We start from the raw sequence: 16,653 nt of genomic DNA on the forward strand, positions 1-16,653 counted from the left end.
TGTGATTGGACAGGGTCACATGGCTGAGATGTGGTAGTGGCCTTCCTGCCTTCAAGGCATGACCTCTCAGGTTGTGATTCTTGGTGAATCCAGTTGAATGTGGATTATGGCAGTTTATGGAAAAAAGGAAGAGAGGGAAGGGAGGGAGGGAGAAAGGAAACAAGAATTTATTAAGCACCGGCTATATGTCAGGTACGTCCCAAGTGCTTTACAAATATGATCTCATTTGAACCTCCCTGCAGGTGAGGAGGGAAGGTGGTACTGTTATGATCTGCATTTAACAAATGAAGAAACTGAAGCTGGTTTGCCCGGGGTCACACAGCTAAGAAAGTGTCTGAGGCCATATTTGAACCCAGATTTTCCTAACCCTAAGTATAGGACTCAATCTCTTGTGCCACCCACTTCCTAAGAACATTAAATGGAAAAGTAAGAACACCATCACTCTTGTGTGGCACTTGTAGCCCTGCTGTGCAGTTCACTCTCCTGCTGGAACCACTGTGAGGTCGGGAGTGCCAGTGTTATGATCTTCACTTGGCCATGGGGGAACATGAGCCCCACAAGGTCCTTTGTGCCTCCTGGCCAGGAGTCTGAGTGAAGGAGTTCAGACAGACAGTGCCAAGAGCTGTGGAGAGCTGTGCAGATGGCGCAGGCTTCCTCTCTGCGAAGTTACTGAAGTTTGCCACAAACAAGTCAGTGTCTCCGTCATGCAGGGATGGAGCACAGCCACACAGTAGAAAGATGTTTATCTGTTACTCTGTCAACTGACAGTGACATTTTAAAGTAATGAAGCGCTGTTCTTAGTCAGGAATTTGTAATAATAGGTGTGTTGCCTTCCCAGATTACCTTTATCCTGGTCTAGAGACATTGATTGACAGTAATGCACAAAGCTCGCTCCTCAGCCACGGCGATTGGGTGTCTCGTTAGTGCCAGATTTACTGATTATGTTGTATGAGAATATGAATGCACATTATTTGCATGGGGATTTCCCAGTTCACTCTTTCTTCGTAATTTGTGTTCCCCAGAACTCATTGGTAAAGAAATTGACTCTAATTCCTTTAATGCTGAGCACAAATTTTAATATGAGGGTTATGGGAAAAATCCAAGGCCCAATATAATTGAATTTTTGATTGCATTTTGGCTTCAAGATGTTAGGATTTCTGTTTGCTTTGAAAGTGTCTTCTGGAAAGTTATTGTGCAGGTCACAAGTGAAGGGCCTAGAAGAAGCTCTTAAGTTTGGAGAACTATTTTGTATATTAGTCAGTCAGTAAACATTTATTAAGCACCTACTATGTGTTCCACTGTGCTAAGCAAGAATATTCTCTAGATCTTAAAGCTCAAGTATCAGCTGAATACCAGACAAGAAAGAAATACTACCATTGACAGTTGTGAATTTCCCTATATAATTTTTAAAAATGAAATTCTAATAAGTTTGTGATTCAGTTACAATCAGGAAGAGGAGACTGCGTGGGGGCCCAGTTTCTTTAAAATTAACTTAATCCAGGGCATCATGTCAAAACCAGTGCCCCCATGCACTCAGCAGTGAGGAGGACCCATGCAAGGGTCTTACTCCGGGGCTCCCTTCAGCTCTGCCCAAAGGCTTCTTCAGGCTGCTTGGTAGGAGAGTGACAGGGCTGAGGAGAAAGATCCCCCACTGGGGTCAAAGGTCATTTTCTGGGGCCACCCTGGAATCTGATGTGGGGTAAGTGATCCCCCCTCCAGAAGTGAGGGTGCCACACTGGAGGACTCCAGGAATTCCCACCAGCTCTTGAAGGCTGTCTTCTTCCACTGTTGTCTCATCCTCCCCTTCCATTTCAGTGGGCTCAGATACAAGTGGTCCTGGGGCAAGTTGCTGTCCTTTTTTTAAATTTGAATATTCTGTGGACTATTGTGCTGGTGGATTAAAATAATTGCTTTTGATAGTTGAATTAGAGCTTTAGGACATAAGCTCAACTCATTATCATGCCCTTCAATCCCTTACCTCTTCCAAACTTCCAGTCTGTTGCCAACTCTTTTTGTTTTTACCTTTTTTACAGTCTCACCTGTGTCCCCTTACTTCCACTCACACAGGCACTACTTCATCTCCTCATGCCTGGGCTATTTCAATGATCTCCTGTTATCCTGGTCTCATATCTCTCCTGGCTCGAATACAACCTCTGCTCAGAGACCAAAGGGATTTTTCTGAAGCTTAGTTCTGTCATGTCACCCTCCTACTCCAGTAGCTCCCCCTCACCTCCAAGATCCAATCGAAAGTCCTAGATTTAACATTTAGACTCCATAAACTGGCCCTTTGTGACCTTTTCGGGCTTCTTAGTCTTCACCCCCTTCGTGTACTCTGGGATCCAGTGGCACTGGCCTCTGTGCTATCATATAATGCTCCTTCTGCCATCTCCATCCCTTGCCTGGCCCTTGGACCCTGTTTGTCCATCCCCACCACATCACTCCAGAAAGCACCCTCTTGTGTTTTATCTTCCCCCATTGGAATACGAGTTCTCTTTTTGTTTATATTTGTGTCCCTAAACATAAGAAGTCCTTAATAAGTGCCAGTTGCCTTGCCTTGTTGACTTGCTATCCTTCATGCCCGCAACGTTCTCCCTCCTCAGCTCTTATCTTCCCATCTTCTTTCAAGGCTCAGCCCCAGTCCTGTCTCCTAGGGAATGCCTTCCTCGTCCCTTCTATGCAAGCAGACCTAGCCCCTCTCAGATTACTTCCCATCTACTCTGTACATATCCAGTTCTTTACTTGTCTTGTCCTGCATTAGAATGTGAGCTCCTTGAGGCCAGGGACAGTTGGGTTTTCTGTTTGGGTTTTGTGTTTTACCTTGCTGGCCTTTCTTTGCATCCTCACAGCATTTAGTGCAGTGGCTGGCACATGGTAAGTGCTTAATAAATGCTTGCTGAATGCATCCTCAGTGTAATTCAGTACCAGAACAACAGCAGTGATCTTCCCCTCATTCTGCTCTCCCATGACTTTGATCTCCTCTCTAAGGTTTATTTTTGTTGTTATCAATAGGATGATAATTCACACTTATGTGTTACTGCATATTGTGTGGTACCACTGAACACTCTTCAGCAATCTCTGATAATAAGCATCAGAATTGACATACAAGAGGAAGGTCTATGCCCATCCAGTGTATTTGTTACCATTGTGACAGAGGAGGTCCAGCATAGAGTCTGGGTGGAGGAAGGATTCCATGTGGATGCTGATATTTTCTAGCACATCCTATTTATAGATGACATCACATTGATTTCATCCAGCCAAGAGACATCACAGACTTCCTGGAAGAGAGCCAAGATTACCCAGAGGAGTTTGGCCTCACCAAACATTGGCATCTAGATGGATACTCTATAGAGCTTGTACTGATATGTGTCCATCTGAGACAGACAGTACAGGTGGACAGTGAGCAAGACCCAGGGTTAAGAAGGAAGAAGAGTGGGCTGGACTGCTCTCAGGGAAATTGCAAAGCATTGTTCCTGACTTCAAGTGTCTCATAACTACATCAGTCTGTCTTTTCAATACAGATGTCTTACTAATATAGCAATATGGCAGCAAGACCTAGAATATCACTGATTCCTTAAAGATAAGCTTCACACAGAGGACAGTGGAAAGGTGACATGAGCAAACTGCAGCACATCAACAACCCAAGAGACCATGAGGTCCTCTGAAGACAGAAGTCAGGGATGTCATTGGAAAATTGTAGGACGAAGAAGATGGTATGGTCATGTGGCAGAAGCAAGGGGTAACTGGTGCCCTTGTGAGGTTGGAAATAAATAAGGAAGGCCTTCAGCATATTGGTGGGCCCTGTGTGGATGCTTTTGGGGGAGGATGTGGAGGAGAGTCCTACAGGATGAACAAGCACTTGTTCAGACAGTGAGCAACATTGTTGGAAGGAGCTCCCAATCTCTGCTATCATAGACTCCTTTGAACATTGGATTATTATATCATACAAAACATTTTCTCTGTAACAGCTTTATAAGGTAAATAGAACAAATATTATCATCTCTGTTTTACAAACAAGACAACTGGGACCGAGAAGTCAAGTGATTTATCCATGGTCAATTAACTATGTCACTGTCAGAGACAATATTCAAACCCAAGTCCTCTCACTTCAGGCCACCACAGTATATTACCATTCAGTCATGCAGCAGATGTCTGCAATGTTTGCCATATGGGAGGACCCTGTGCTTAGTGCTATGTGAAGAAGATATGGTACCTGCCCTCACAGAGTTTGTGGGCCAGCAGAGGAGTTAAGAAGTGTGCACAAATAACTGTTGTGCAAGGCAGGAGTAGCCGTGCAAACAAAGTATTCAACCCAGCTGCTCTTGATGAACCCAGGTTCCTTGGTCCTGATGAACTAAATCCTCCAGTCTTGAAAGAACTGGCCTGCATGTTTGCTGAGCTACCATAAGCAATGTTGGAAAGGTTGTCCAAAACAGGAAGCACTCCCACAGCACTGGAGAAGGGCATGGACCCAGTTTTCACAAAAGAGAAGAGAACGGAGTTTATAGTCCATAGGCTGGGGATATGAACTTCAGTTCCTAGTAACATTCTAGAAAGGATTGTTAGACACACATTTACTAAACATCCAGAAGGGGAAGAATCATTACCGAGAGCTGGCATGGCTTCCTCAGAAACTGTTGTACCAGACTCACCTCATTTCCTTTGGTAATAAGATGACCACTGGACTGTAGAGAAGGGGAATCTGGGAGAAGTTGTCTGCTAGATTAAAGTGTCTCATGCCCTTCTTGTGGGGAGGAGTGGTTAAATAGTAAGATAGTCAGAGGAACCCAGAACACATTGGATCCCCAGAATATTTGTTAATGGTTCAGTGTCTCCATGGCCAGAGGGTGGTTCCCTCGGGGCCTGGGCTGGGCCCCAGGTTTAACACTTTATCTCCATGCTTTGGATAAAGGCCTAGATGGTATTCTCATCCCCTTTGCTAGTGATTCCTCTCCTTCTGCTGTCTTGTCTGTTCCTAGAGGGCAGAACTAAGAGCAAAGAATGGGAGGGGTAGGGAGGCTTTATTATTTCAGATTTAGGCTTTATGTAGGACAACTTTCCAGCCAGGCTCAGCCTAAATGGACTGGTCTGGCTCCAGTGGGAGGTGTCCTCATCACCACCATAGCTCAGTGCTTGCCACAATGCCTGGCACACAAGACAAACTTGATAAATGCTGGTTGACTGGCTGCCTCTTTTCTCTGTAACAGTCCTGGGAGATAGATAAGAAGGTATTATCCCCATTGTAGAGATGAGGACACTGAAACTCAGAAAACTTAATGGATTTGCCTAGGTTTGCACAGCTAATAAGTGTTGGAACTAGCAATCAAAACCGTGTTTCCTGACTGAAGGTCTTTCAAGCAAAGGCTCAGGGACTACTTGGTAGGGAGGGTTTTAGAGGAAATTCAAAACAGTAATGGACAGAATAGATCCACTTCTGTTTTCTTCTGTGTTCTTTGCCAAGGAGAATAAATGACCTTTGGATCAAAAAGAGCAGAAAGGGGGGTCCCCCAGGTAGGATGCTAAGACAACTGGTAGATATGATTGCTTGAGCCTTTGTCAGTGATCTACACAAGAAATAGAGCAGTGCCTTCAAAATATAAAACACCCAAGCTATCAGAAGACCTATCCATCAGATAAAGATCTTAAATAACCCAATCTCAGAAAACAGAATCAAGCTAGCTGTAAAGAAACTATGGGGGTAGCTGGGGAAGGGAGTGAGGGGGAAACGATTCCTGGTCCTGGTGAATTCACAGGAAAATTCTTTAATAAAAGTTTTTAAGAATAGTTAGTGCCCATACTTCACAATTTATTTCCAAAAATTGAGAAAGTAAATACCCAAAATCCTTTTATGAGACAAATATAGCCCTAATGCCTGAAGCAAATAAAGATAAAATATAGGAAGAAAACTTTAAGCTAGTATCATTCATGATCGACTGATGAACATCAACTCAAAAATTGTCAATAAAATGCTATCAAACTAACTGTTTTATCCAAGAAATCATTCTTTATGATCAAATGGGACTTACGTCAGAGAGTCAAGGAAGGTTCAACATTAGGAAAATAATCAACATAGTCATATTAAAAACCAAAACTTCTAAAACCACATGATTATAAAAGACCATGGAGAAAGGAAGAATTACTGCAACAGTGGAGGATGTGTCCCAGCTTTAAAAAGGCAAGAACATGGAATCCATAAATAATTGGCCAGTGAGCTTGATTTTGACTCCTGAAAAATTCTTAAACATATTATTAAAAGAATAGTGTCAAAAGTAATTATGATCCCAAGGAGCCAGTCTGGCTTCAGCAAGAACAGGTCATGCCAGGTCAACCTTCTTTTCTTTTTCTGGACAAATTTTCTAATCTGGTTGAGCACAGGCATATTATAGTTTATCTAGATTTTATCGAAGCACCTGTCATGTTGCTTTATACAAAAGATGTGTAGGTGAGAAGCTAAGAAGATTCTGAACTGATTGACTGGTCAGACCAAAAGTGTCTGAATAAGAGACGTTTCTGCTTCTACATCACCTTAGAAGGAAGTTTCCTGTGGAGTGCCTCCTCCTATCTTATCTGTGGTTAGTTTCATTTAGTTTAAATTAACATTGTTATCCCTGATTATAAGTGTAAGACTTGCCAGAGTGACTGAGAAGCCCTCGAGGCAGGAGGACCTGGGCTAGAGGGCCACCTTGGTCACTTGGTGCCCAGTTGCATTGCCCCTCTAGGCTTCAGGTCACTAAGATTCAGCATTGTAGAGTTGGGGCCACTGCCTTGGAAGGGGGAGCTTCTTATCTAGGAGCCTCCCTCTGTCAGTGCAGTCACAGGTCCTTGGATACATGGTGAGACAACATGTTAATCAGATCAGTAGGTGGCTTAAAACTGGGAAAGACAGCCACCACACTCAGTCATTGAACTTTGTAAATGCATTTATGAAGTGCTGGCTGTATACAAGGTGCTCTGTTAAGCTCTGAGGATTCGAGCAGGAAAACAAGTCAGCCCCTGCTCTCAGGTAGCTTCCATTCCATTAAAGCTCCTATTGAGGGGGAGAAAACACCTACAGAAGAGAAGTCTCAGTGGTCCATAAGGTAGATCAGCAAAGCACTTGGTAATGCTTCTTACCCTCTTTAATGCCATTGCTAAAACTGTGTCCATTTCTGGTGCCGGACCATTTGGCAGCACCGAGGACTTTGGCAGAGACAACTCTCCCATGAAGGTGGTGGGTGACAAAGTCTCTATCCTGACTTATTTTAAAAGGTTAGAATAGGGGTGGCCAGGTAGCACAGCGAGTAAGAGCACCGGCTCCAGTGTTGAGAACACCTGGAGATCGAATCCCGGGCTCAGACACTTAGCACCCACCCAGAAACACCTGGCCGTGTAACCTTGAGCAAGTTACTTAACCCCAATTGCTTAGGGGCGGCCAGGTGGCTCAGCGAGTAAGAGCACCGGCTCCAGTGTCGGGATGACCTGGATCAAATCTGGGCTCAGATACTCAGCACCACACCCAGAAATAATAACTGGCCGTGTAACCTTGAGCAAGTTACTTAACCCCAATTGCTTTAAAAAAAAAAAAAAGGTTAGAATATTGGATCAATCTAAGATGAGATTAAAGAGATGAAGGTAAAGTCTTACACTTGGGGTCCAAAGAACAAATTTTTCAGTTTAAAAGTCGGGGGGGGGGGTGGCTGCAGAGCAGCTTCTCCAAGAGATCTCGGGGTTTTGCTGGGCTGCAGTAAACTCAGTATGAGTCAATGGCATGGATTAGCAGCTGCAGGAAGGCGGGCATTATGGTGAGAACTTGGGGGGGGGGGGGGGAGTAGTATCTACTTACTAAGGGCCAAGCACTGTGCTATATTCAGGAGATACAAAAACAAAATTGAAAGTCTCTGCCCCAGGAGCTTTGATTCTGTTGGGGGAGATGGCACATACCTGTATAAGTATACACTAAACTCTGCCAGATTAAGCCACCCTTGGTGTATTTTCCTGGGTACCACATTTTATGCAGAATATTGGTGACTGTCCCAAGGAGGTTGACCAGGATGAGGAAGGGCCTCAGAAGGATGGGTTGAAGGAACTAGGCATGTTCAGTCTGGAGAAGGGAAGGCTCCAGGGGGAAATAACAGCTCTTCAAGTACTTGAATACAGCCAGCAAGGGAATCAGGGATTGGACTTTCCAAGAGGGGAGACCTTGGAACAGTGGGGAAAAAGCTGCAGAAATTCTGATTTGTGCTCAATGCAGTGGGCAACCACCTAGTAATTCAAGCTGTCCCAAAGTAGCCTGGTTTACCTGAGAAGGCAGTATGCTTTGCCTCACTTGCAGCCATCCAGCAAGTGCAGTTTGTTTTAAAGCAGATCTGTCTTCAGCTTTAGCAGTCATCAGGTAGCCTCTCAGGCCCCATCCAAGATTGTAAGGGTGGGAACATCCTCCTCTGAGTTATGATCATTTGGGGACTTCCTTGTGTAAATAGGAGATCTGCAGGTCTCATCGTCTCAGAAACATGGTCTCCACTCACTTCCCTATGTTGCTTTGCTCTTGCTGTCCTTATGACTAAAGCATCCTTCCCCCCTCATCACCTGGTGAATTTAGACTAATAAATGTTACTCAGCAAGTTCAAAACCCAGCTGCTCCCTTCAGGAACCTCCCCTGGTCCTCCATCACTAATGACGTTCCTTCCTGGAATCCTACCCCCAAGCTCTTGTTTATGCTTCTCTTAGTTTATGCTTCTCAGACCATTGTCAGTAGTTCTCCACTCCTATTAAACTTCAGGAGCTTGGATGTCTTGTCTGGTTGCCTCACTGCACACAGACAGAATGGAATCACTCTTTGTTGAATGGAAAGGAATTACACCCATCAGACTTACCAGGTCTCTCTTCTAGGCCGGCAGCATGTAAAGTGCCCTCTTCCCAACTGCCACATCAGGAAACCCTCACCTTCGTAGTCTCCTACATAGTCTCTGTATCTTTGTTTCTAAACCTTTGTTGTCTCCTCTTCAGATCTCTCATCTTTTTTCCCCTTCTCTTTCTTCTTTCCCCATTGTTTTTTGTCTTGATGTAGCCATAGGCAGGTTCTTGTGGTCTCTTACAATGGCAAACAGGACTTAGAGCCTGGATTCTGTTACTGTTTTCTTAATAACAAGAATAAGTCATCCCAGACCACACAAAGAGAAGCTGAAAGGACCTTTTTCTTCCCATATCCAGCCATACGTCTTTGTTTAAAAAGGTCAGTGTTTCAAAGGAATCTTCTTTTTGTCCTTTCTCTTTTTCTTCTTAAATATAAGAAGCATACTTCCTGCAAATAACAAAAAGGAAGAACCTCCCTGGTGAACAGTACTTTAAGAAGGACTTTCCCCTTTGGGTAGATGGAGAACTTGGATGAATGTGGCAAAAACAAAAGGGGTATTTTTCATAATTGAAATCTTGCTGAAGATACAAAGGACAGTGGAGCTAAGAGATGGTGTTAGCTGGAGTAACTGTCCATGGTGGAGCTGCTGGATAGTTCCGCACTCCACAGAGACCTTCCAGCACAGGCAACCACTCCTAGACAATGGAATTATCCTCTTGAGAATTCACCTTTCTGTTTCCTCGGTGCCCAGAATCTCCAAGGTCATAATATCATAGAATTTGGAGCCTTCAATATCATCCAGTGCTCAGCAGAGTGCCCAGTACATTGGCTGAGAGATCATCTCCAACCCCTTCATTTGTAGGTGGAATAACTGAGGCCCAGAGAGGTTAAATGCTGTGCTTAGGACCACACAGAAGAGACCAGATATGAACCCAGGTCCTCTGATCCCAAATACAATATTCTTTATGTTATGTCTGACTTCCTGTCCCCCAGTTATGTAGGTCTTCCCAGTGCCCAGACCTCTTCTTTGCAGTATCTCTAGCTGATTACTTCAGTGATGGGGCAGTGACTGCCCAGTATGGCAGCCCCTTCAGCTCTAAGCTGGCAGGAACCTCAGAGGCCTGCTAGTCCAACTCAAATCGGTCAAATCCTCGCTGGAATAGTTTTGTTCTACAACATTCCTGACAAGTGGTGATGAAGAGGCCTTCGTTTGGACACCTTCATTTGGACATCGCCATTGTACCACCTGCAGCAGTAGCAACAACCATTTAGGAAGTGCCTACAATGTACACTGGACTCCTAGTTCCATGCCCTCTGCCCCTTGCCCCCAAAGACTTTCCTGCTTATTTGGAGAGAGAAGAAATATGTACATGTGTCCATAGGATGAACTCCGCTACTTTCTGGACCTCTTCAGATATCTCCTCTTGGCACAGAGGCAGCCCTGGGGCCTGAAGCCTTTGCAGCAGAGTCTATATTCTGTCTAGTCCCATTGTGCTAAGGAGTTTTTGAGGAGGGAGTTATGTCCATCCTTGTCCCCTAAAGACCAGCTCAGCTGTGTCTAGCAAAGGTCACTCACTGCTGGAGCCATGGACACCAGGTGCAGATGCTTCTGGCCTCAGCAGCTACTTAAAACAGTTTCCTAAGGTGTGGCGGTGCTGAGATCTGTGTGACAGTGTAGATGTTGCATCCACAGACCAGAGACGCTGTGGGGCAGGTTGTGATTAAGCCCCAGGTAAATGGAACGGGTTTGGCTCCCCTGGGCTAGCCCGGCCAGAGGCTGCTCATCTCCTGGAGGGGGAGGTCTTCATTTTCAGTTCTTCAGCCTGTTGTGGACATTGGGACTGTAGATGTGAGGACAACCTAGAATCACCCCACGGGAATCCAGATTACTTCGTGCCCCAGCCCAGCCTTGCTCAGGCCATGAAACCCTCCTTACCCTATGCACACACTTGGTATCCTTTCCCGAGCCAGAGAAGCTTCAAGGAGGAATCACTCGGTTCAGCTTTCTCCTACCTTCTTCTTTATAACAGTTGTGTTAACTGAAGCCTGGAGAAGTGACTTGAACCAGGTCACCCAGAGAGGTGAGGAAAGAGCCAGGATGGAGAGGTTTTCTGCCACACCATGCTAGCTCCCTTGGAAGAGTTTTTCAATTCAACCAACATTCATTTAGTGCTTGTGTGATAGTGAAGAGGGGGACACCAATATTAGGTCTGCTGTGGGCTCTGTTCAACCTGAGTTCCCTAATGGAGATGTTGGACATGGTCACGAGTGCATGAGAATCATCCCAAACTGCTTTGTGCAGTGAAAAGAGGAAGTCTGTTACTGACTGGGATAATCAAGAAAGACCCTGCAGGATGGGTTATTTGAATAGGACTTTTAGTGGTAAGGAGTGAAATTTGCCCTCTTGAGAATTACAGCCTCACAGAAAGATTATACGTCATTGAAGAAATATTTAGTGCTTCCTGTGTCCGGAGATCTGTGCTGCCTTCTTGGAGTTTACCTTCTAGAAGGGAGATAAGACAGAACAATAACAATAACACTAATTAACATGAGTTAATATCAGAATGAACAGACCAGATATGTGTATGTGGATGCCTGCCCCACTTAAGTGGAATTGTCATCAGTGGAGAGAATCTGCTGGGAGAAGGAGTCATGGCCCCAGCATGCTGACACCCAAGAACAGAGAAAGGCACTCCTGAGAGGAGATGCCTGATTACCCATTGGCAGGAGGCTGGGCCCACCTGCTCCAGCTGAGGTGGGGCCTTCTGTATGGATTACAGTAACACTTTCTGACAAGCTTCAGCTGGGTGGGGCACCTAGAGCCGTCCCGCCGTGCATTCTTCTTCAACTTTTGTCTGTCATATTTTATTACTGTAAACTTATGTGCTGTGTCCCAGCTGGGCCAACTTGTCCAGGCCTTGTTTTCACTAACAGGAGAGCCTAACAAAGGCTGTTTATTTTTCTCGTTATGCAATATCAGCTGGCTGGCTTTAGGGCTAATGCAGCTTGCCATTGTATTTTCTTCCTGAGCGGTGCTCTGAAAGTAGCTGCCTGAATGTTTTTCATATACAAATTAAAACCTTCCACTTGTTCTAAATTCCCTTCAAGTGGTTGGTGAGTTGTTCTGAGTGTCAGAAACATGACAGGCCCCTAAAGAATGTTGGAAAGGAAGAGTCATTTAAGCAAATCCTTCACACCTAAAAGCAGGAAACATATATGCCTGAAATGCTACATTAAGCCCTCTCATGCAGGTGTTTCCCCAGGGAAAACATTCTCTTTGGGAAAAGCTCTTATGCTCTCTAAAAATAATTTTTCACCCATTAGACTAGTTTTTCATGTTTCATAGAAGCAATTTGGAGGTTAAAAACTAATATTCCATTTGTACTAAGTCCATGATGGCCTTAAATTGGGGCTCGTAGTGTTAACAAAGTCAGCAATGCAAAGTAGTCAAGCAGTAAGTCCAGGAAGGCAACAGCTGCTGCCATTAACGCAAAAGTGAGAGTCCCAGCTCCTCTCCTCCTAGGGCAGCAGGTAAAAGGAGAGGGTTGGCACCTTGGGCAGTAGACTGACCTACTGCTATTGCTGAACTGGGGGTTTTAGGAAGGAGGTATATAGCATAACCTACAGCCTTGTGTATTTGACCAGCTTTTCCTGGGTGTCTAGATTTAAGTTCCCCTGGGTCATGTGTGTCCTTGGAAGGACTTACTGCTTTGCCCAAGGTGAAGAGTAGACACAACAAGGAAAGATCTGGGTGATGGCAGCTCTGTGTCACCAAGTCAGTGACATTCTGATCTCTTAACTGAAACTTCTCCCTCCAAAGTTATTGGTGATCTCTTAATGGCCAAATGGTTTCATCTTCTGCCATACCTCATCTTTGATGTCTCTGTAGCACTCGACACTGGTGACCACTGTCTCCTGGATGCTCTCTCCTCCCAGAGTTTTCACGACACTACACTCTCATGGTTCTCCTCCTGCCCATCTGGCCGCCATTTCTCAGTCTCTCACTCAGCTGTCATCTGTGTCCCATCCAACCATAGGTCATGCCAAGCCTATGTTCTGGGCCCTGTTTTCTAATTGTACCTTCTCTCTCAGTAAACTCAACAACTTTATTCAGTTCCATTTATATTCTTTATGTAGATAACTCTCAGATCTGTGTATCTAGCCCTGTTCCCTCTCCTCAGTGCCTGCTAGTGTCACATCTCCAGCTGCTGAATTGGATATTTCCAACTGAATGCCCCATATGCACTTCTTTCTCAAACTGCTTTTCCCCCAGAACCACCTCTCTTCATAAATCCCCTATTTCTAGTTAGGGCACCGCCACCCCCTTTAAGGCACCCTGGTTTGTAACCTTGAAGGCATCTTCATTCGCCTTCGTTCACCTTCACCATTCAGCTGCCAAGTCTTTTCTGTTTTACCTTCTTGGCATCTCTCCCATCAATCCCCAGTCTACACTCCAGCAGTTCCTCTGCCATTGAGGCCCTTGGCACCTCTTTCCTATGGCACCTTGGTCTCCTGACTCTTGCCTCTCCTACTTCAGTCCACCTTCCACCTGTGTAACTGCCAAAGTGATTTTCCTACCGCATGGGTCTGAGCAGATTAATCTCCTGCTCAGTGAGCTCTGTGGCTTTGCCTTTAGGATAAAATGCAAACTCCTCTATTTGACATAAATGTCAAAAAATGACATGAAAGCCTTTCCCAGTCTGGCTCCAGCTTATCTTTCCAGGCAGATCATACATTACTCCCCTTCACATACTCTACGCTCCACCAGCTGGTCAGCTTACTTTCCTTTCTATGTGACGTACCGTCTCTTTTCCACATGCCTGGTTGTACAAACTGAGCTTCTGCCTGTAATGCATGCCATCTTCTCCTTCCTGCAGAGCTCACCTCAAGTATCTTCTCCTAAACAAGGCCCTTCCTGATCCCCATTTACTAGTATCTCCTTCCAGTCATTTTGTATCTATTTCTATATAGAAATTGTTTCCTCTAATACAATGGAAGTTTCTTGAAAGAAGGGACTATTTTATTCTCAATCCCCTCCCCCAGTGCCTGGCACGTATTACTTAATGTGTATTCTCATGAGCATACCTGGGTCTGGTCCTCTGTGTTCAAAGAGAGATGGGAGGCTGTAGGTGCAAGATGGGATGGGTGATGTGAGAAGTGGCTGGTGTTTTGGTTTGTTTTGTCCCACTCATTGCTTCACTGTTACAAGGCAGGTGCTACCAGGAGGGAGAAAGGAGTCCTTGGGAAGTAAAGTGTTTAGTGGAGGAACACAAGTGCTGGTAGCCCTGTGACACTTAGGCTTGGATTAAGGGCTTCTTGGCTGCTTATCCATTCTACAGGGTAAAGAGAGGAGAGGGATCACTAGACAACAAAGCCAGCATCCCAAAAGACATTTCCTGACTCTGACAGTAAAAATGAATCTAAGGAGATGAAATTTAGTGAAGACAAATGTAAAGTCTTTGGGGGACTCCCAAATGTACAGATCTAGGCCCAGATTCCTGAGCCCCACGTGTACATTCCCAACCACTGTCCAATGGTCATTGTCAGTTGATACCCTATAAACATATCTCAATCTCAACACAGCCAAAACAGAACCCATTTCCCTTTCTAAATTCTCTATTTCTGTCAACAGCACCACCATTATTTCCATATAGTAGATTTAATCATATTGATGGATGATGTACAATTCATTGAATTCATCTCATCTAGGAAGATGTAACAGATTAGTGTATGTAGAAAAAAGCTTGCCCAGAAGACAAGAACTGAAAATCTTAATGTCCAGGTAATAAGGAGAGAAGGGCCCTAGATCTTTAGGATTGAGTAAATTTACTTTTCAGATATAAGATGGAGGTGGCATGGCCAGATGGAGATCTAGGGCTCCCAAGGAATTTAACTTAGCATGTGAGTCAAGGCCATGCTGTGGAAGCCAAGCAGTCTAAGGGCATCAGAGGATTGTGTCGGTTATTGTTATTATTATTGAAGGCAATACTCCTCTGAAAATTATTAATATTATTATTATTATTGAAGGCAATACTCCTGCCCAGTGCCCAGGACACAACACTGAGGAGGCCCTCAGATTGGGAAGGCAGGCTGTCGTCACCATGCTAACTCAGGAGTGGGCAGAGGCCAGCTCTGACAGTGTACTCTGTAAAGGACAGGGAGAATATTTTGATAAGGAGAGAGAGAGAGGTGGAGCAAAGGGCATCTCAGGGAGAAGGACTTGGCAGACCAGTTTGATGGTGCACATCCTGAATGTACACTTGTTTCACTTTATTGCTGTCTGTGGAGCCAGGGGAGTGAGATAAAAATTATAAAAGCATCCCTCCTGGCCAAGTTCAGGGGGCTCTCCTTTGTCTGGGCAGCAGGTGACAGATGCTCTGCCCATTCAGTGGTAAAGCCATCCCTGTAGCCGCTCATCTCAGTACCTACAATAGTCTATTTTAAACTCAAGTTGTTTATTTATAATACTTTTGTTAACTCATGGGGATTGGTTACATAGCCATACAATTGTAACATCAATAGAGCATGTTCTCAATGAAAGAACTTCAGCTGTGTAGACTGAAAGGAACCTCATTTGGGCATATAGGCATAACAGCATAATGACAGGCCATTCATACTTACCTGTAAACAGAGTTGACCTAAACGAAAGCACTTCCTGAATGGTCTATTTCTCCCTTAATTTTTGCTGCACAGGGGAGTATCATCTTGAAAGTACCCCCTTCTGTGCAGAGACTTACATAGAAGGGTTTTAAAGCCATGATCAGTAGCTCTCAGTAGATCTGTGGTTTCACTGATACAGGGAACCACCCCATAAGGAGCACCCACCCCCTCTCTAATTGATCTGTACCTTCTCTGAGCAACACTCTTAGCATGTTGCCGAAAATGTGGAGAGAAGCATTTGCCCAGGGTGCAGTCAGTGTGAGCTCAGACAGCACCTAACTACCCTTGCTTCTGTGGCTGAAGAGCTTGGTTCTATGATGCAGACCCAGCTCCCCATGCCCGGCATCACACTTCTCGCCAGGGTTGTTTATGGCCACTGGGGGAATTTGCTTTACTTCACCATGCATAGTTTTACAAGGTTGTATTTTTTTCTTTTTTCTTGATGGGGGCGGGGGGAGATGGGAGGGAAAGAAAATGTTTGTTAATTTAAAAGATTTTACTTAAAAAACAAAAGCAAAGTTATTGTTATTCACTGAGCTCTGTCGGATTACCCCAAAGTGCCAGCATGGTAGAGGCTCTTTACGTCTTTTTTGTCCTGTGCTTTCTCCTGCAGGACGAGCGTGAAGCACGAGAAAACATGAAGAGAGAGCAGGACGAGGCTTATCGTCTTTCACTCGAAGCTGACAGAGCCAAGGTGTGTGTGCTAAAGGGGTGGGGTATGTATAGGGAAAAGCATTTGATTTCCAAGAATTCTTTCAATATCTAAATCTTCTAGCTATCCAAAAAGCTCTAAATCCATCTAGTCCCAACTCTTTGTTGTTTTGTAGATATATGAAATGACTAGCGAAGGCAGATGACTTACCCAAGGTCATATTATAGTTAGCAAAGCAAGAATTCAAATCCAGGCCCTTGGACTCTAGGTCCTATTTTTCTAGATCAAATCTATCCCTTAAAAATTATTTAGCACATATTTTGCATTTACCTATTTTGTTCCCCCAACTGAATATGAGCTCCTTGAAGGCAGAAATTTTTTTCATATTTTTCTTTGTATCCTGGCATTACCAGGCACATAGCAAATGCTTACTGACTTGAACTGAATATCTGCCAACCCACCACATTCCACATATGCAATACCTTTCCAGGGTATGCACACTAATGAGTTA

At 44.6% G+C, this 16,653-nt stretch overlaps 1 protein-coding gene across 3 annotated transcripts in view; it reads left to right on the top strand.

The window, feature by feature from the left end:
• Positions 1-16,653, top strand: part of LOC138165359 (FAS-associated factor 1) — a 419,204-nt gene that overhangs the window by 347,072 nt on the left and 55,479 nt on the right. For all 3 annotated transcript variants that reach the window (XM_069093610.1, XM_069093612.1, XM_069093611.1), the window contains exon 16: positions 16,104-16,184. In XM_069093610.1, coding sequence (XP_068949711.1) covers positions 16,104-16,184 — 81 coding nt within the window. The remainder of the gene's footprint in view (positions 1-16,103; positions 16,185-16,653) is intronic.

This window comes from Petaurus breviceps, unplaced genomic scaffold (assembly GCF_028583685.1).
Source record: "Petaurus breviceps papuanus isolate PSGF00001 unplaced genomic scaffold, PetGlider_PUasm1.0 208, whole genome shotgun sequence".
Taxonomy (NCBI): domain Eukaryota; kingdom Metazoa; phylum Chordata; class Mammalia; order Diprotodontia; family Petauridae; genus Petaurus; species Petaurus breviceps.